The sequence below is a fragment of the Fusarium falciforme genome, chromosome 10, assembly GCF_026873545.1.
Source record: "Fusarium falciforme chromosome 10, complete sequence".
Lineage (NCBI taxonomy): Eukaryota > Fungi > Ascomycota > Sordariomycetes > Hypocreales > Nectriaceae > Fusarium > Fusarium falciforme.
In genome coordinates this window covers 2182482-2202588 of record NC_070553.1, presented here as the reverse complement: position 1 = coordinate 2202588, position 20107 = coordinate 2182482, and the positions used below count along the sequence as shown (strand labels likewise).

The 20107-nt window shown below is 55.3% G+C and overlaps 3 protein-coding genes across 3 annotated transcripts; 1 reads left to right on the top strand and 2 right to left on the bottom strand.

The window, feature by feature from the left end:
* Positions 1-9344: 9344 nt before the first annotated feature.
* On the bottom strand, positions 9345-9938 carry NCS54_01258000 (Hypothetical protein; the record flags this gene model as incomplete). The annotated part of the gene is made up of 2 exons (XM_053157808.1): positions 9345-9533; positions 9654-9938. The coding sequence occupies 2 exons, from the start codon at positions 9936-9938 to the stop codon at positions 9345-9347; spliced, it is 474 nt and encodes a 157-aa protein (XP_053013783.1).
* Positions 9939-12377: 2439 nt separating this feature from the next.
* On the top strand, positions 12378-16085 carry NCS54_01257900 (Zn(2)-C6 fungal-type domain-containing protein; the record flags this gene model as incomplete). The annotated part of the gene is made up of 10 exons (XM_053157807.1): positions 12378-12432; positions 13611-13636; positions 13689-13709; positions 13763-13866; positions 13929-13970; positions 14028-14330; positions 14383-14610; positions 14662-14698; positions 14750-15720; positions 15821-16085. The coding sequence occupies 10 exons, from the start codon at positions 12378-12380 to the stop codon at positions 16083-16085; spliced, it is 2052 nt and encodes a 683-aa protein (XP_053013782.1).
* A 2133-nt stretch (positions 16086-18218) lies between these two features.
* NCS54_01257800 (Protein SSH4) lies at positions 18219-19893 on the bottom strand (the record flags this gene model as incomplete). Its single annotated transcript, XM_053157806.1, has 3 exons — positions 18219-19180; positions 19243-19548; positions 19635-19893. The coding sequence occupies 3 exons, from the start codon at positions 19891-19893 to the stop codon at positions 18219-18221; spliced, it is 1527 nt and encodes a 508-aa protein (XP_053013781.1).
* Positions 19894-20107: the final 214 nt, after the last annotated feature.

The following is a 20107-nucleotide window of genomic DNA, read 5'->3' as shown; positions in this document are numbered from 1 at the left end:
TCTCACTTGAATCGCAGAGCTATTCCTGAAGGTGTGGATGTGGCTGGCAATGGTTTGAATAGGAATACGAGGTTTTCATCAAACTGGCCTAGACGGGCCAAAAATTCCACAGAAACATGCAAAACACACCAAAGCAAGCGCGTAAAGCTCGATAAAAGTAGAACCGCGTTTCCAGGGCAAAAGTCTGGTTGTGGAGTTTCAATCATGCATCTCTATGCGTCGGACCTCTAGAGCAAACCAACTCACAGCGACAGCAACCGCCGGCGCTTAGCACGCTCGCGATATTGGACCAACACATCGAGAGAGGCAGCTAAGCCTCAACAGTCGCGCTGAACAGCCTGGCGACTGGAAAAAGGGGTCGAGGATATCAAACACTGCCAACCACTCGTTTAGCTACCAAGGCTGATAAGCGCCGCGGTCTATACGAACATCAGCAAGAGTCGTATAGCAATAGACAGACTCAATTAGAATTCTTGCAATGTGGAACATGTCCAACCACAATTGGAAAGATGAAAAGGGGTAATGGGCATTGTTGATGGTGTAAGTGACGAGTTGTCGTCACCTCCATAGACGAGACCCATCGCGGCGGGGAATAACTTCACGAACCCCTTTGCAAGGGGAATGACTTTGAGCAATTAATGATTCAATCCAAGGGGTAAAGGCATAGCGAGTAATTGAGGAGCCGGAAAAATAGGAAAAGTGAAACTTAGGGCGCGAATGACATACTCCAGCCGCAGTCGCAGAGGGACCAGAGGTGTGAAGTGAAGCAAAGCAGACGTCAGGCATATGGCACACTTCAGACCAGATGCATGCATGACATTAGCATGTTCCCTCAAATCCGTGACAAAAAAGTTGGGGTACTGGAACCATATCGAGACCTCAAACACAAAGGCTGAGGCGATCCTAATTCCAGGGCGCGGGTCAATACGCCGATGAGACGAAGTGACAGCCAAACGGAGGCCCCGAGAAGCTTCTGTCCCCGGGGAACTTTTGTGGCGAAACGAACCGGCGGGACGGATGCATGTCATGGATGTCAAGTCAAATATGCCAGACTCAGAGAATGATCTGATGTCAACCCGCCATGAAACCGGCCAGGCCATCCGGGAATCTCTCACACCCCCCGCAAGCAGCTAGTCTTTGGTCGACAAGCGTCTCTTCAAAGTTGTGCCCCTGCTGGTCATCGATCCCACCGAGCGAGGGGACGAATCTCCTCCTGGGCCGAGGAAGGGCCCCGTCCCATCAACGACCCTTAAACCCCCCGGATACAGATCCTTTGACTTCCTGGTCTGGTGGCGGGAATGTGCAGAAAATAGGGGTCTTCCGAGGACCAGGGCTGTCGGTTGGAAGGCTATTATTATCTTGAAAGCAAGCCACCTCACCTCAGCAGCACTCTACCAGCCAGAGAGGCCAGACCATGCCTCCGCTTCGGCGCATCGACCCGTCTGGATGTGGGATGCCGCCGTCAGGACCTGCGAGCAAGTCCGGTCCCTTGGATCGGAGAAGATAGTTGCATGGCGACGGGCTTGCCGGTCTCTGGCCCTGCACGTGGTCCACATGAGGCTGACGGAGTGGCGGTAGGTATAACGCCGTAGTGTGCAGACATACCACCTCGTTCATCGATATGGCATCTCATTCATCGACAGAACCGTTGAAACGAACACTCCCTTCTTCCGCCGACGTCATAGTCAAGCAGCCAGCACAGAATGGGCGGAAAATAGCCGGTTCGGCCCGACAAGAGCTGACTCCCAAGCCATCTTTAATGGCTTCATTCATCGATGACAGTCCCAGTCCAGGCTCAAGCCCAGGCGCATGAACCATCAGCCCAGCAAGCAGCGCCGCACAGCACAGCACAGCACACAAAACAGCAGCCAGCAGAGGAGCATTGCTGCTGTGCCGTTTAAGCTTTGGCACTAGATACGTCGGTGGTCGTCGGAGGCCGGGGACTTCAATGTACGGCTGTCTTGGCGGTGATGCATGGCCCCTGTTCATGTCACCATTAATAGCATAGCCACCCTGCTTGCTGGACGCTGCTTGGCCCACCGCGGGCTTCATCTTCCCCATTCTGGCTCCATGTCCCTTGCCCCCTGTCCCTTGGCCCTGTCGGCAGGGCGCCGACGCCCTGCGAGCAATCGCCCGGTCCAGAACAACGCCCTCAACCTCAGTGGCTGGTCCGTAACGGGTGGGCCCTCAGGCGAACCTTACGGGGCTGGCGCGGCTGGGGACAGTGACAGTGGCAGAGACAGACAGACAGTAAAAAGTCCCTGTGAAGATGGCCCGTTCGTTGCTCCGGCGGACTGTCCGCCTGTCAGGGCCAAGCCTCTCGCCATCATTCGCCCGCTACGGTTAGGCCTTGGGGCTTGTACTCTGACGCCTGGTCCAGTTGGTGCTAGATAGAATTGGTGCTCAACTGGCCATTTGTCTTGATTTGACCTGACCCGCCACCCTGGGACAGTCTTCGGTGTCAGAGGTTGATCGAACAAGTCTTCGAAAATCCTGGAGCAACTCTCTTTGCACCATATTGCACTGCACGCTTGGTTTAGTTTGGTCAGGCGCCACCGTCGCGTGCCATGCCATGCAGTTGTCGTCGGCCCGCATCCGTGGCTCCTCTTGGGTGGCTTCAGCCAGACGAGTCAGCACTCAGATCTGGGAATGATACGTTACTGTAAGCCATTAAGAGACCCTTGCTCGAGGAGTTCGTCGTCGTGAGGACCCTGAAAATTCTGTTAATAGAACAAACAAATGCAACTATGTCATTGCCTGCTGGCCATCTCACTGGCTGACCAGACCCATCGTCATGCTCATGGCTCATGATTCGCGAGCTGCACTCATGACGGGCCTCGTTAGCCTGCACGAGTCGACGGCCAACTCAACATCTCTGAAATGCACTCTCGATGGCTTCATGAACCCGGTGTTGGCTCGATCAGCACCGTCTCGCTCTCTTCTCCAAATCGATTGGTGCGCAAGTCGGCCTCTCCTTGGGAACACCCATTTGGTCCCGAGTGAGGGACACCGCCGCAGATCTGATACAGTCCGCCCACGTCGATGCCCAAATTAATTTCTCCACGCTTGCGAAACATGATGAACAGTACAGTAGAGGCAAGATCGGCCAACTGCAGTTTGGTGCCCGAGTCTGTGATGGATGTCCTCAGATCAGCCATGGTGAATTCTCACTCCATGCCATCCGTACTCGTAACGTCGACAGTCGTCCATGTTTGCTTGTCCTCCGAGTTCAGCTCAGCCAGAGTCAAGAAGCGATGACGCGAGACGGGAGCAACAAACTGCCCGACAAGCGATGTCGATCAACAAGGAAGTCCACATGACATGCCCTCCCTAGACAGTTACAGTACAGCTGAGATGGTGATCATATCTGTGATCGCTGCGCGGACCCGACTGGCTCCGGAGCACTCAGCTTTGAGGGCGCTGCACTGACTGACCGACTGACTGGGCGCCCAACTCCATGCCATCCGGAGATTTTTTCTGAACTGTGACAACATGATGCGTTACACACCCCAAGAGCACCGCCTCCAACCTGGCCGATGAGCTTTTCCCAGGCGGTCTAACACACCCGTTGCGGCTTGACCATCAATAAAGGCCTCTCCTTGGATGCACTAATGTCTCATCTCGCTGACGGGTTAGCGGACGCTACAGACGCATTCCTGCTGCGCCCGAGCTCATAGCTCTGCGACGGTGAAGGTGAGCGACAAAGAAAAAGAAAGACAAATGCCATGGGTCTGCATACGCAGCCAGACCAACAAAGCGGTGCGGCTTGCGAGTTGCGCTGCGTTGCTCCGCCAGGTTTCGGCCAAGTCGCCAATCTCTGCATGTCCAAAAAACTCATGGAGATGAGAGTGGGTGTGAAGGGGGTCGCCCTGAAAATCTTTTGTTGCAATAATTGCCTCTTGACACAGTCCCCGATCCATCCCAACCCCCCTCGCTTCGGCGGGTTGGGTTGGCATGCAACAAGAGGGAGGTTCTTGACAGAAAATCCATGGTCATGATCAACACTTCTCCATGCCTCGGCTCCGAACGCTAGAGGACATGGCATTCTGGCGTGTTGGGAAAAGAAGATGCCCAAAACAGGAAGTTCTATAAATAAAATGTCTCGCGGGGCCGACCCTCGTGGCCGAGCCAGGGCGAATCAGAGCAAGGCCAAGAGACCCGGCATCTGAGGTCTCGCGCAGGCATTTCGTCACCGTGGGTTCATGCGTTGAGCTGCCGTGTCTGTACAAGACCTAACCACCGACCGTTGAATTCTTCTTTTCCCTCTATGCAAGGGTAAGTAGCTTCACGCATCTTCTTCCTTCTCATCCCAGGGGGGGCATCAGAGGCGGGGTGGTGTAGGGACTTTTTGTCGTGCGCAATTTTGAAAATGCTGATCAAGCCTCGAGACCCTCACCCTCTCGGCAGACCTGCGGATCCATGCGGGGGCCTATCGTCTTATCCCGACCTCCCCGTCCGCTTCAGGCGAATCGTAACCACGCTGGAGGTCCAACGGCGTGGTAATGTTGGGCCGAGTCGAGCATTCCCCGCAGCGCGAGCTTGCATGGGATGGGCCGATGAGATAGAGCGTGCTTCAAGGTGCTCTTTAACCGGCCTCTGGGTTTGGACTGGGAGAAAGGAAAGGCGCTCGCTTCTTGATACCCCCAAAGTAGATTGGGCGTGCGGTGGGGTGATAGACCACGACAAGGGACCGTCCACATCCCATGATAGTCACGTCGCTCGCTGTGATTGTTGGAGCAACCAGTCCGGCGCGGGTCCCCGAAGCGATCATCGGTCTGTCTGCATCTCGATCTCCCTGTCCCTCCCAGCTACACGGGACGTGCTTCATTAGCGTCTTCTGAGACAGGTGGTGCGATGCACAATTTCAGCTTCCCAGGCACGCCAGAGCCCTTAGCCGACCCAACCTCACCGCTTCCGCTGTCTGTTTCTCGTGGGGGAGCTCAGACTGGAATGTCGAGGGTCCCTCATGGGTCGAGTCGATTGGAAGAGGTCATGGCCAATTCCCCATGCCCGCTGCTTCTGGCTGACGGCTAGAAGATGAACTCATGGCGAACCTTTAAGAATAGCAACGCGCTAGTGCTGATTGCGGCAAAGAGCCATGCCCTAGCCGCAGTCTGCACGTCGTTGCCAGCCTCAGCAGTATAGGAGAGAGATCTAACACGATTTGATCTGTCCTTATGCCTGGACCACCGCAAATCTGAACCGAATAGACCAGGAGGCCGGCCACAACGTTGATAACGCAGAGAACACTATCGACTTTGTGTAATTTGGAATGCTTCTTGCTCGAGTCAGGCCCTAGCGTCCCCACCTCAACCAGCAAGCGACCAGCCTCCCTAGCCAGGTCGAGCGTATGAAGGTATCGTGAATATTTGTTGAGCTGAGCGGAAACGAGCATGCCCGAGTTGTTGCAAGCTTCCGTATTGAGCACCTGGATGACAAGGGAGTAAGCGAATGCAGGGATGAAACCTCTTGATCCCACGATGTGAACAAGAAGTTCCATAAATGGGAGCGTCCTGTCTAAGAATGGTGGTGAAGTTGAGCCGTTGGTGCAACGTGGGCGCCTGGGATCCTGGCGTCATGGTCATGGCACGAACGAAATATGGCCTAGGTTCTGATGGGCAATTGGCGAAATACCCTATCTCTAGTTCAACATGGGTCAGGGTTGGCAGGGAGAATCCCATTTTGGGACACGAGGTTTGCGGTTTCAGCCAAACAGAAGCGTCAGAGGCCTGTGAATCAGATCTGATCCAGGGGCAGGGGACCCTGTCGTCTCCAGACAACCTTTGGACAGCAGCATTGGCTTAATGCCGCCTCAACATCTCCGGTGGCAGGCGCAAAGAGACGAGAGAATATTCCATCGGCCGCGTCCAAAACACCTTGCCGCGGATTGGCCTGTCCCCTTTGAGACATGGCAAGTCTTGACATCCGTCTGTCTCAGATACTTTTCAGACATGATCCACTCGAGGCAAGGGCATGTCTGAGGGCGCTATCGGCAAGGCCGGCGCATGCAGTAGAGGATGGAAGAACCCTCGGAGAATGGCGAGTGCGAATATTCGTAGCCTTTTGGCATATGACCTCATAGCGGCAGGACTAGGCCTAAAACCTGGGGCGATCTCGAAAAATGGCCATATTTTCTCAATGTCGAGTCTTCAATTTTTCGGTCTTGGGCCCTTGCGCAGCCAATGGCAGGTGGCAGTCGACGATATGTCGGCCGAGATGGATTTATGGAGCGGCAGACGAGTTTGATGACCGTTAGTTTGTCATCGGCCAACTTGAAGGCTGGTTTCAGCTGTGGGACCTAGGGCGGAGAACCAGGACCCAAAGAAGAAAAGAGCTGTCCATGTGATGAAACCGTCCCATCTGAGGGCGGCCGCGGAGTGTGAGGTCATGGCTCGCTCTGAAGTTGTGGTCCGTGAAGAGATTAAGCTGGCTTAGTCCATTCTTCGTCTGGTCTTTGCAGCAGAACGTCTGCTCAAGCTCGGCACCTGGAGCGGTTCGCTCCACCCACGGGCCGGAAGGCTGGGCTCGGGAGAGCTAGGGGCGAGTTATGGGGACCGGAGGGCATCTAGACCACGACATGAATCAGTTGGAGGTTCAAGAAGGGCAGCTCGACGGTGGCCAGGGTGACGGACGGCGGCGTCCATAGCTTCTCTTGGCCGACCTTGGGTTGTCCTCATTGAGGTTTGTCCCCCGTTGACCACGACTAATAGAACCCGATTCTATGACGGACAGGGAGGAGACACCACTGACCCGGCGACTTTTGGACTGCAGGCGCACGGAAATGACACTGGAAAAAGCCGGTTACATCTGCGAGATGGACTCTTCCGAGCCGCCGATTTTCTGAATGGCCCCATCCCTTGACGGAAAGTGACCGCAATGGGGGAATGGGACGGGCCAAGAATGGAGCATGGAGATGGACATGGATGATTGGGACCTGATTGCCGGGCGTGTGCGACTTCGGGACGGTCGAGGTTGCACAGGACAAAATGTGCTCGTGGCTCACAGGCCGGTGCCAGGAACCTGCTGATCATTGAGTTTCTGTGCGAGACTGCCATCTGCATCCCACGCTTGGCCTGATTGGAGTACTGCGCATTGGTGCCGAGGCGATAGGCGTCTTGTTGGGCTGCTGTACTGAGGGGATCGGGGAGAGCGGTGTAAGTGGCGGCGACGTGGACTCAGATTCCATCAGAAGTGATGGCGATGGTGGTGATGATGATGATGAGTCGACGAGGCCATCGTTGAGGGAGTGAAGGAGCTGGTTGGCTCAATGCATGGGATGCACTCCTCGTGGGTGAACATCACATGGCAGCCGTCGATGGGATTGGGTCTGAGGAGATGCAAAGTCGGAAGGCACCTTGGCAGGGCGTTGCTTCCTTTCGCATGAGACAGAATGCGCCTGTACCCAAGGCAGGGCAGGAACTCTCCAGCTGCATGCTCCATCCGTTGACGGAGCCCAGGGCAGGCCCTGCCTTCCCCCATCCCATCAACGTTGAGGTGGACTAGGTAACCTGCCTAGTCTATTTTTGTCCCAGTTTGTAAGTGATAAGATGCTTCATGACTGACAAGCGTTGACACTCCCTGTTCCTTGCCCAGCCTCATTGTTTTTGGTCAATGTTTTGGAAGAAATCAGCGGGAATTGCTTTTTTGGAAGAAACTTGCACTTTCCTTCACCGGGGAGACCTTGCATGGGCATGGGCGTGTGCTATCATGCGCGTCCTCTGTAACATCGTTGACAGCCTCAAACCTAAAGAGAAGGCTGTGACAGCACATCAAAAAGATCGTCTGGGATACCGAAACTGCCGGAGATCGTCTCATGGCTTCGTGCTTCCGTGCTAGATCCTGCCAAAGGCTAAATGTGATGAGAATGCTCGTGTCTTGCTGATTAACGAAATGACCCTGGAAAAGGATATTGATTCGAACAAGTCCGATCAATTTGCCAATGCCCTGGCGAGTCCTTGCCCCATTGAGTAGCGGGGCTTGGTAATTAATCGCGTGCCTGAATTGAACCGCGCCGGTGAGGCGCTCGCACCACATCCGGTCCCCGATAGGGCATCGGCCGCCGCGGCCAACAGCCCAACCTGGGCTGAGCAACCCGCCAGCGGAATCAGTCGTAGCTGGCTCCAAGCCGGGAACCTGCAGGACATCTTCTAGGCGCAAGTGACTCGAGGTACACGGCCTTTGTGTGTGCTGAGATCGGTTGCTCGGGCAGTATTCCAGAGCCGATGAAAACTCTGTTGAGGCGGTTGTCAATGACACCGTGATTCTAATTACATGCCGAGTGGGATGAACAAGTGCTCTTCGAGCCTGGGTCAGTTGTAATAGACTAGCAAAGCATCTTTGTTCATCCTAGGCATGGAGGCTCAGCCTTGACACAGCTGTCATTGGCTGCCTTCCATACCAGTTCTAGTAGTTTTCTGAGGAGCCTTGAGCCTAATCAATCTGAAGCATGTCGAATCTCATACAAGGTTCAAAGGATTCGGTTGACGAGGAACACACAGGGGCCTTGGAATGCCAAGCACTTTTCTCCAACCTTGTTTCCGCTCCATTCGGACGGGTCGTCAGCCCGCGTTTCTCCATCATGTTCCGTTTGCCCCCGGCCGTTGTTTTTTTTATGTCTCATGCCTCACCCGCCGAGGGCTCCGTGCCGGCCTCAGATTTCCCACCGACCCTCGCCCACTTAATGCTGAGGACAGCTGGATGGGCGCAGGTTATGCTGCTTGGCACTTGGCCCTTTGTCGAAGGGAGTTGGACAGTCTGCTCTGGCGGGTTTGCAGGGTGCAGAGGGAGGTCGGCTATTTTTGTGCAGATTGCAGATCACCGGTCAGTATCTGTAAGATGCAACGGCGCGCTCAACGTGATTCGTATGGAACGTTCGATTTCGACACCTTTGTTGCGCTATTCAACTCTGGGACACTGCGGCATCCTGTGACAGCTCAATTCGCTTGCCATAAACGGGCATAACTGTCACCTCCATGTCATGTCCAGAGCAAGGGTGCTGGGCAAAAAAAGGCGAGCAAATGAGGAAGAGGCCGAGGTATGGCAGACATAATATTACCATTCCCCCCGACCGACTGACCCCGAATGCGAAAACCCTCAAGGTTGGTGGTTGGATCTGGGCCGTTAGCACGGACACCACGGTAGTATCAATTCCCATGCTCGGGAACCCGAGTCCGAAGGGGCAAGAGGAGACGGAGGGAGACCAAGCGAGGAGGGAATAGGAATAGGCCCGTCGAGGTTGGGGGAATCATGATCATGGGGAGCAAAAGCCGTCCTAGCATCAGATGATTTGCAGCTGTCCCCGATCATCCGTGCTGAAAATGCCAGTGACCAACCTCGTCGCCCAGTCAAGTTGCGTGCAGACTGCAGGCATGGCACACGCAGGGATGAGAGATACCGCCAAAAGAAAAGAGCGCTGTTATGTCATGGCCGATGTCGCGGTTGGAGATAGCCTCACCATGATGGTGGAGAGCATACTTTCTCGACCAACGACCCTCATTGCGCTCAATGCTCCGCTCCTTTCTCTGTCTTCTGCCCTACGAGGTGTTAGCTGGAGCCTCGCGGCACACACCTCGGCCGCCAAAGGCCCGGGGACCCGGTCGGCCGTGGCACCGCACCAGGACCAGGAAGGTTGGGTGTGTCCAAGACATTATTACATTCAGATGGAAGCCCTCACAGAATTGACCAGGACAAGGGCCGGCTGAAGCGGGCTCACGATCTGCTGTACAGTACTGCTTAGCGCACCCGAGGTTGTCCCGTCCAGGCACGTCGAGGCCAACGTCACAGACAGCCCAGTCGTCTTGGTAGGGTTGGACAGAGAAGTGCTGATGGGAGAGTGGAGAGGGGGTGACAAAGGAAAGGGTGATTGAGTGATGAGGAATGATGACGCTCTCAGAAGGATGGATGAGACAGATAGACAGGCCCGAGAAGGGAACGAGCATAGCCCTCTTTGATGCTGCTGTACAGCTACTGCTACTGCTACCTTGGGGCCAGGATGCAGAAGTCGAGGACGGCCGTCAGCGATGGAATGGACGGATGTCATGATGCTGCTAAGAATGATCAATGCGATGCACGGCACGGCGGGTGCAAACTTGAGGCCATTTGCCCTCTGGGCCGTCTGAGTGGCCATTTGTTCCATGTCTCAGCTGCGAGGCAAGGCAAGGCGACGCAAAGCAACGCAGACCAAAGCGCTGGGAAAGCGAACCAAAGCAAAGAAGAGCCCTGAGCTAGAAGCATTCGCGCGGCCATGACGGTGGGCCGTAGGTAACGTTCCAGCGTGTCTCGTCCACGACTTTACCAGCTGCAGTTAGGGCAGTGCCTTTTTTAGATGCGCCTTCTCCATATCTCCATCTCAAATCAAGCCTCACATCTCTCTTCTGCGCCGCTTCTGGAGCGATCCAGCCACTGTGAGATGGCGCTTGGAGGGATTGGACGCTATGCGATGCGATGCGGTGCAGTGAACCGTCTGAGGCATTGGATGGGATGATGAGGCTGGAGAGACCTCAAGGGTCAGGGCCTGGCCTCCATGGCCTCAAGCTCAACTACCGGCCCCGGTTTGTCCGTCCGTGACGCATCCCCACCGCCCACCGTCCCTCCACCGCCGCCGTCAGAGCCCGCCAACAGCGCCCTCTTGGCCATTCGGCGAACCACAGCCCAATCATCTGCTAGGAAGGGCCGGCCCCCGCGGCCGACGGGCGAATAGAAGTGGCGGAATACCACAGTGAGCCGTGAACCCGGCCAGCCAGCCTGCCTTACTAAGGCCCCGACAGACGGCGTTGGAGCAAAAGGAACGGGCGGCTTTTGACGACAACGACCTGACGACCCTAGGATGAAGAACGAGCACGGACTCGAAAAGTTATTTTTACTCAGTTACGTAGGGTTTTTGTCACCCACCCGCTCGCAGCAGCAGCTCTGCTTTGCTTTGCTTTGCTCTGCTTTGCCTGGGGGAGTCTGTCCGACCGATAGCACGCACCTACCAACTGAACCTGTTCGCTGACTGCCTGCCCGTCTTGTCGTGGGCTAGGCTTGGCTTCCATTCGCTTCACTCGCTCGCAGTTTTTACCAATGCTTTCTCTTCAACTCTCAGCCTCTGCGACTCTGGTCCCCCCGGCGGTCGCAGAACAGAAACGGGCACTATCATACATCCATGACATTTGGATCCATCCCTCTTGGCCCTAGCCATGTGCGTCATGCCCTCCACCTAGAGGTTACCTCGGCCGCCGCTTTTTTGCTTCTGCTCCCGCGTCTCATGGCCCTCACTCGCCTCTGGTCAGTCAGTCTGCTGTTTGCTGCAGATGCCGGCCTGTCCGCTGACCCTCCCGTCCTGTCGCCCCAACCCAGCCCACTGGAGATGGCTCTAAACAGGCTCTGGAGGGTGCCCGCCCGCCACTGTCTCCCACTGTAGCCCTCTGTATTTGCATTTGCCTTGTTCCTCTCCCCTCTGAGCCAGGGCTGGGCTGGGCTGGGCTGGTTTTCCTTCCCGCCACCACCACCCACCGGCTGGAGCGGCGGTGGACAGAAGAAGCGGAGGACAGCCCACATCCGGCCCTCATCATGCCGTCCGTCCACGTCCAGTCCAAGCATTACCGTCTTGGTGGTCCTGTAGAACCAGACAACGAGCCAGCAGAGCACAAGCCAGCCAGCAAGCCAGCCCGGCTGCCCAATAGCTCATCCCCAATCTTCTGCTCCCCAAAATAGCACACAGCAGAGGGCACGGTATGGATCGATGCTATCCTCAGGTATGGATCCGTCCTACCTTGCCTTACCTTGCCTTGGCTTGCGGGAGCCGTACAGTAGCAAGCAGTAGCATCCATCTCCAAACTGATCCGTTCCCCGACGACATTAACATGCCCGCTTAGCTTGGCTGAGCTCCTGCCAGACCAGAGCCAGAATCCTCACGCACCCCCTCCCTCCCCCATCCTGTTCTGGCCTGGGCTGTTACTAAGGTTATGGTCTGTGATTAACCGACACACCCATACCGTCCGTCCCCATTCCCAGCAAACCCGCACGCATGGGTGGAGGATGGATGGGGACGGGGATGGTCGACGACTATGACAGATGCCCAGCCAAGGGACCTTTTGGAGACAACGGCCCTTTCTGATGAGGCTACAGAGCGCCCCCCCTGTTGCACCTGTGGCACCGGGCACACCCCCCCATCCTAGCGTGCTTGTTCTCCTTCTGTGGCTCAACGCGGAACAATGATACAGTACAGCCCAGACGTGCTCTGCTCTGCTCGCTCGGGGTTCACGGCTATGGGCCATGGGTCAGCGTCCGATTCATGGGGGATCCATCCATTGCTGCCGCTGCCGTAGTCCCGGAGCCCGCACTCCACAATCCACAAGTGACCTTGGCCCTAGCTAGCCCGAGCTCGCCTGCCTGCCATGCCAGCCTCTGGTCTTGACACTCCCTGGGCTCATTCTCACGCTTTGCTTTGGAGTGATTGACGCTGTTTTGTGGTGGTGGTGGTCCTGCTTTTGCTGGTGGGTGTGCCGTCGGGTATCTCTTTTTGGGTCTTGTCTGGCACCTGCTCACACACTTCTCTGACCCCCCAAGCACGCACATGGCACCCTCTTATTCTGGCACACAGAAAACGTACCTGCCTGACCTTACACAGCCTTCCTCCCAAGGTTCCTTCCCACTCCCCGGCACCACATCCACATCCTCACACTCCCACTCTTACCCCCCCGGTTGCTCCTCCCCCGGCCGCTCCTCCCCGGTGCCTGCTTGTATTTAACAAAGCCTCCTCCCCAGCTCCTTCCCGGATCCCCTCTTCGATTCCTTTTTGGTCAACTCCATCAACCATCATCAACGTCTCTCCAAACCAACAACACGTTCGCTTTCCTCCCTCCTCACCTCCCCCAACTCTCTTAGGAAGTCCTCGTCGACTCCTGTCACTCGCTTTTTTTACTGGTGCTTTGGGTTTTCAACGACCCCTTCTTCTTCTTTTCAACCAACGATACCTTTTCCCCAATATCTCGGGGTATTCAGTCGCTTCCCGCTGTGGATCGTTAACAAAGGAACAATCGCTCTGTGCAAAGACCAATCGACAGATAAGGACAAGAACCACGCTAAAACGCACACCCCGGCCCCGAACTTGACCTGCCAAACGGATTGCCGTCTCGTCTCCAAGTAATACGAGCTCTCCAAAATCTGCAGCCCTCATCACCCCCGGCTCGCCCTCACCCTCGGCCCCGCGTGTAGTTGATATCTTTGTCTCTGCATATCTACGCTCGCTTCCCTGAATCCGCATCAAGCTGTCTTGAAAAGGAAAGAAAATCAAACAAAGCCACCAACCATTCGATCGCTACCACCAATCACGGACAAGAAGGAAGACTTGGACACGGGCAACCTGACAGACTACGATACCGAGTTTTTTTTTTGAGATTCCCTATCCAGCTCATCTAGCCGAGATCGCCGCAGCTTCGTAGAGCTCCTCGAGCATTCCAGTCACGCTAGAAACTTGGAATTGCTTCCGTATCAGCTTGGTTCCTCGACTTGCACCTGAGCCTAGCTCATCAAGTCCACCAGCTCTCGAACTGCTGTCCATTCTTCCCTGAGTGTGTCGATCTTCGCAGATCTATTCTCTGGAATACCCTTGACTTGATTGCCTCAAGTCGGTCTCCAGAAGCAACTTGACTGGGTAGATCGCCAATTGCGCCCTTGTCTCTCCAACGCTCGCTACCCGTCCACAGGCTTGCCTTTGTGGACACCGCGTACGTCTCTTGACTCCGTCTTGAGTGACTGTTGTTTCTTACAACCTCGACAGGTCTTTCGCTACACTTTCACCTTCATCACTTTCACAATGGCTGGTCCCGGTGGTGGTCCTCCTCGCCGCAGCCACACCAAGTCCCGCAAGGGCTGTGACACCTGGTAAGCTTCATTGAAGTGGAAATATGGTTCTGCACAGTTTCACCCTAACGGCTTCTCTGCAGCAAACGCCGACACATCCGCTGTGACGAGAACTTCCCTCAATGGTGAGTTGGTTCCAAAACGGCACCTCGATGCAGCCTCCCTTGCTGACCATACCGTAGTCGCAACTGCACCAAGCACAAGATCCGATGCCCGTACAACGATGTGCAGGTTCCCGATGCTGAGCGATCTACCACTCCCGACAAGCCCGACCTCATGTGGACGCCCCAGATCGAAGCCGCCATCGCCGAGTGGCAGAGGACGGGCATCTTCCCGCTCCCGAGCCTTGGTCTGTATCCGGCTCCCATGCCCCATCTCTATTCGCTCGAAGACCTCCGATTGATTTACCACGTCGCCACCTTGTACTACCAGCTGGCCACCATCGATGCGAATAACTTCACCCTCTGGACTCGCCACATCCCAACGTAGGTCGCACAGATCTGGATCATGCGTTGACGGGTGCTAATATTGGTATAGTCTCCTCCGAATCGGCGCCACAACCCCCTACGTGATGCATGCCCTGCTCGCCTTTTCTGCCATGCATATTGCTTTCCTCACCGACTGCCCTCTGGTCGGCAGCCTGGCTTATGAACATCGAGGCATTGCTCTCAAGGGTCTGCAGGAGGCCATTGGCTCCTTTTCTCGAGAGACGTCCGACGCCATCCTTGCTGCGTCTCTGGTGCTCTCCTGGCAAGCCACCGACTGGTAAGTATTGTAGATTCTGCAGTTTGTGACGGCGGCTCACACAATGATTAGGCGCAGCTGGACACAGCTGATGCAAGGCACCTCCTCGGTGAGTAACCAAACCTCGAATTAACCCGAAACAGCTCTGACTTGCTTGCAGGTGATCGACGCAATGGACGCTTGGAAGCATGAATCCCAGTTTGGAGACTTCATCGCCGAGAGCAGCACCTTTCCCACGGCTCCGCCCTCCCCTGGACAGGACCACCGTCCCAGCCAGCCGCGACCCGAGGATCTTGAGGCTTTCCAGCGCACGCTCGAGCAGGTTCAGAAGGTGGAGGCTCATCTCAAGCATCACAAGGAGGACACCACTCAGATCCAGCGTCTCATTGGCTTTCTCCGTGGTTCTCGCAAGATCAGCCCCACGCTCTCGATTGCTCAGCAGTTTGAGAGGCTCCGGCCGCTGCGGACCTGGCTCTTCTGGATGCCCGTGAACTACCTGCAGAACTACCATGGCTCTCCCAACTCGCTGGTCGTCATTGCTCATCTGTACACTGTGGCCCTCCTCATGGAGCGACTCTTCCCTGAGATCGGTGCTGCCTACTTTGGCAGTCTGTCCATCTCTCCTGTTGAGGAAATTGCTCGGCGTCTCATGTCCATCAATGTCTCTGGTGCCAGGGGCGAGCTCCAGACGCCTCTCACGCTCATGGAGTTCCCCATTGACACTATCAGTGAGTTCCGATCGCGAATGGGCTGGCTGCACCCGGAGAGGACTCCGTCGTTCCCGCAGTTCAACCCTCCCAACTTCACTGTTCACGAGGAGATGCCGAGCAACGAGTCGTACCTGTATGGGAACCCTGCCTTCAGCTACAGCACTGAGGAGATGCCCATGCTCAATGCGTCTGGACCACCACCTTCGTCGGTGAGCCCCCTGGTTCTCTCGTCGCCGTACCCAGCACAGCAGTACCTCAATGTTCCGTCTCCGGCGTACACAGGAGCCTACAGTCCAGCTTCGTCCACCTTTGAGGGTTCCGTTGCGTACAGCGATACCGAGGAATACAGCACCTGGGACATGAACGCCCTGCAAGGCGGGCCTCCCACGATGCACGATTCTCCTCACAACTATGGCGTCGGGTTCGTCACTCCTGTCCAGACCGTGTGGATTTAGGCTCCTCGAGGCGGCCACCGGGTCTTTTGCGCGAATAAGAATAGGGGATTGACCGTTTCCACCCAGGATGAACACCACCACACCAACATACCCGCCTCCAGAGGACCCATCTCCCTACATGGCCTCGCTGACGAGCGCTCCGTCTCCGTACCTCAGCTCGGAGCAGTTCGGCATGCTTCCACTCCCCGAGTCTCCTGTCACCTCGAGCACGCCGCTCCCCCGACACCGCCACACCTCATCAATGTCTTCGGCTCCGCACCCGCCGTCGCCCCTTGTGCAGGCCCCACTGATGCACAGCTACGAAGACAACGCCCGACGCCGAGCGACTTGACGTTTCTCGGCTCGCCCTCTGATTCGCTCTCCAATCGCTTCAACCAATTTGCCGTCGATTTTGTTTTGACTTTATGTTTGATCCCGTTCGCTGCTTTTTCGAAATCGACGCAGACGCCATGTATACCACGTTCCTTCGACGCTCGCTACCACAACCACAACCAACCGGATCTGGGCTGGACCCCCCGGCCTCAGGATCCTTACGACGCTCCTTGAGATACAAGATTAAATTACGCTCCCTACTACGAACGAAACTCGCACTATTATGTGCTGTACACTACGTATTTTCACGGTCCTTACGATACCCAGCAAAGAAACGACACTCCTTCTTGAACACCACCACCAATGATACCCGATAGACACTCCTTCCTGACGACTTAATGACGACTTCATCGGTTATAGAATTCACTCCTTACGGACTCCGCCAACGGTGACGGAAGCACCGTATCCAAAATGCATAGCGACTGTTGTTTGTGTTTTTAAACGCGCTCAAAAAGCTTGGTGTTGATGGGAGTTTTTTGTTTTGATTTGATATGGGAAAGCATTTGTTCGGCGCACTTGATAATGTTTTGTGTTTATTGATATTGCTTGATTCGTTTTTGTTTTTGGATTTTGTTTTGGATTGTTTTGCCGCGCCGGATTCGACTCTTCGCAGAGTTGACGGCAGCGAAGGATACTACGGGACAGAAGCATGTTTTTGATGTTTTTTGCAATGATTTTATCTGATTTCGGATGTTGGGACCAACTGGCTCTATGAAAGATGCCATGGGATATCTGTACGCTTTGGAACGAGGAGGATGATATACGCGAGGGATATCGCGCGAGGATAAGGATAGACTGTTGTTGCATTGTTTTTTTTTTTCCAGCGCCTGGAATTTTGAACTGCTGAGGAGGACTTGGAAGTCTGATGGCGGTTCGAGGACGATCTGCCGGGAGATTAATTGACGATCGACTGATTGCGCGCCACAACATTGCTCCTGATGAAGTGACCCTGAATGACATGTGTGAATATCAGACAGTTGGAGGTGGGGTAGAGTCTTGGTGACGCCCTCTTGACACTCACTGCCTTGTGCCTGGGCTGGGGAGGGGTCATGGTCGTACCTCAAACTTTAAAAGTGTGCACACTGGTCACGCTTCCGGTTGCATCAGACACGTAGAGATGCAATGGCTCAGACTTGGGTGACCGGCTGTATGAGATGGTTGAGACCAGCATGCTCTCTGACTTGGGACGAAAAGGCTTCATCTCGCGTGGAATCATCTAAGGGCCTGCTGACAAAGGGGAAGCTATTGGGCTACCAGTATGTCCTATCGTTCCGTCTTCGGGTGAAGGTAGATCGGTGATGCCCGAGGGGAGATACCGTGAGGAACCTCGTGAACCTTGAACAGGACAATCCAATTCATGGGCTGTTCACCAACCTCGTCGTCTACGTCTTCATCACAATAAAACAAGCAGAGAAAGTGCGGTAGGATGGGTGAGTTTGTATTCAAGCCGTGGCTAATTCAGACCCCTTCAACTCCGTCTCTTTCTTTCTGTTGGTACACACACGCACAACATCCAAGGCGTCAGAACCAATACCACCGCCAGAAAGCCAGCAGCACAACAACTCCTCACCCAGACACCTAGCCACCCCTTGGAGCGGTCCTATAGTAGAAACCGAGGGGGAAAAAGAGACAAGAGGGCGGCGCAAAAAAAATGTAGAAACCATGACAAGAAAAAATGAGCGCGCAAGTCCGTCAGGTTGTTGTTGTGGTTGTTGGTATCACTAATTCCCGTCCAGGCCCAAATAAGTGTTTGTTCGTATCCAGCCGAGCTTCCCTAAGACGGGACCAGTTTTCCTCCGTCTAACAAATAACAAAAAAAAAGAAAAAGGGCGTTTGAACGACTATGGAAGAGTCCCATGCCGTGTGTTCACCGATGCTAAAAACTCCCAGGCGCCTCTGCAAAAAAAAAAAAAAAAGAAAAGAAGGATTGAAATGGATCGTGTATGATGATTTGTTCCTGTCAACTCCGGTGTCATGGTCGTTGATGCCAATCTCTTCCCGGGCATCATCGTTTCGTCTTCAACGTCGCTACGGCTGTCGTCGTAGCCAGCGATATCCAGTCGCATCGGGATCACCAGCGTTATCCTGGCACTCAAGCAGACGTACTGCTTCGAGGCCTGTTGGACGACGGTCGATCTCGCTGGGGTAACCGCGCACTATCGCTTCTGTCACGGCCAGCACCTTGTCGTACGGCATCGCTGTAGCTCGGAACCGGCGGATTTCGGTCGTTGGTATGTTGCCGTGGGGGAATCACAGTAGCAGCAGAGTTGCCCCTGCTTCGGTTCATAACTCGGATCAAAGGAGTGTTCTCCTCGCTGTCTGTGCTGTATCGGCGGTCGTCTTCACTGCCGGAGTGGTCGGGGCTCTGATATTCGGGTGGGGGGTTCGTTGCGTCTTCAAGATGTAGGTGTAGGGGGTTGTGGTCGTGGGTCTCGTGCTGAGGTCCAGCGTTGCTGCCTTCGCCGTTCTCTTCGTTGGGTACAAAGTGCGCCAGGGAGATATCGGTTGAACTCCTGCCTGGTCCGGGGCTGGTCGGGGGCAGAACGCGAAAGTTGCCACTTCGTGTTCTTCCATGCTGGGGGTTCAGGTTGCTGGTCGGAGGGCGTGCATTATAGGAGCATGCTGTGACCGAGTGACTATGTTGTCGACCTTGAGGATATGTGGCGCCGCTGTCGGTGCCCGTTTCCAACAGAATACTACCCTGCTCAGACCCGTACGGCGGCGGCGGCGCGAGACTACCGGTTGCGGGAGCCAGACCCCATTTCTTGACATTGGCCTCGATAAAGACAAAACCGGCTTGACCAAAGTTTACGTGGACCATAGCAGGACCGTTGGCGCCAATAGCGGGAAAGAAATTCTGCGACTTGAGACCATGAACCACCTCTTCGAGCTTCTTGCCATTGCGAGTGAAGAAAATAGCACCTGTTCGAGGGCGGTAGCCGACACCGACAACGTCGCCCTGCACCAGCTGGGGGCCGTAGGGAGTTGCGCCAAAGGGCTGGTTGTAGCGACGGGTTCCGGTAGACTGGTACCCAACCGAGTACTTGTGGTATCCTGGGAAACGAGAGTAAGCAGGTGACGGCGGCAAGAGGACAAGAGGTATGACAGGCACTCACCAGGTAACCGGAAGAGAGGATAAGGCTTGGTGGCCATGCCGATGCTGAGGAGGGTGGTCTCGGGCTTCTCGTATATCTTGGCCTCCCAGTAGTAGACGTCGTTTTGCTTGGGGACGGGGAGATTGCTCATGACGGTGCATTCCGAATCAAAAAACTCAATCTCGGTGCGGGCCTCGACAAAGCAGTTGGCGATCTCGAGCTCGGGTTCAAACTCCCAGGCGGAGACGCCCTTTTCCTGGATGGCGAGATATTGCGATAACGAGATGTCTGTCTGCGCAGACTCTGGAGTGTTGGCAGTGACCCAGGCTGGTGTGGCGGACACGCGTCAGTAAGAGATAGTGTTTGAGGGGATGTGCAAGGCCCCGGAGAGGGCAGAGAACCCAGCGACCTACCCTTTGCTCGCAGATACTCCTGGCGGGCCATGTCATCCATGACCTCGAGGGCCTCAGCCTCGTCACGCGCGAATGCTTGCTCGTCATCATACTCGCCGGGTCGACCGAGGCGATCGAGTATGATACGACCGGTGCTTGCGCAGCCCGAAACCCAGAATATGAAGATGACGAGGGCGATAAGGACGATGGAGCCAAATGATGATACGAGGCCGATGACGACGCCTGTGAAGGCTGACGAGGGGGAGGAAGATAACCCCATGATGGGCTTCCGTCGAAGGAAAAGAGGTCTCTCCTTCTCTAGGTTGGTTTTTTTTTGGTTTTTGAAAGGACAAGGAATTGCGTGCGTTTGCTTCGAGTCGTATCGTATTCGTCGGGACAATCGGTCGGCCGGTCGGATACGGGAGAACAATCAAGTCACGGCTCTTGGCGGACGGCGTCACCGCCGCGAATGGTGCATCCAAGAATCAATCGCG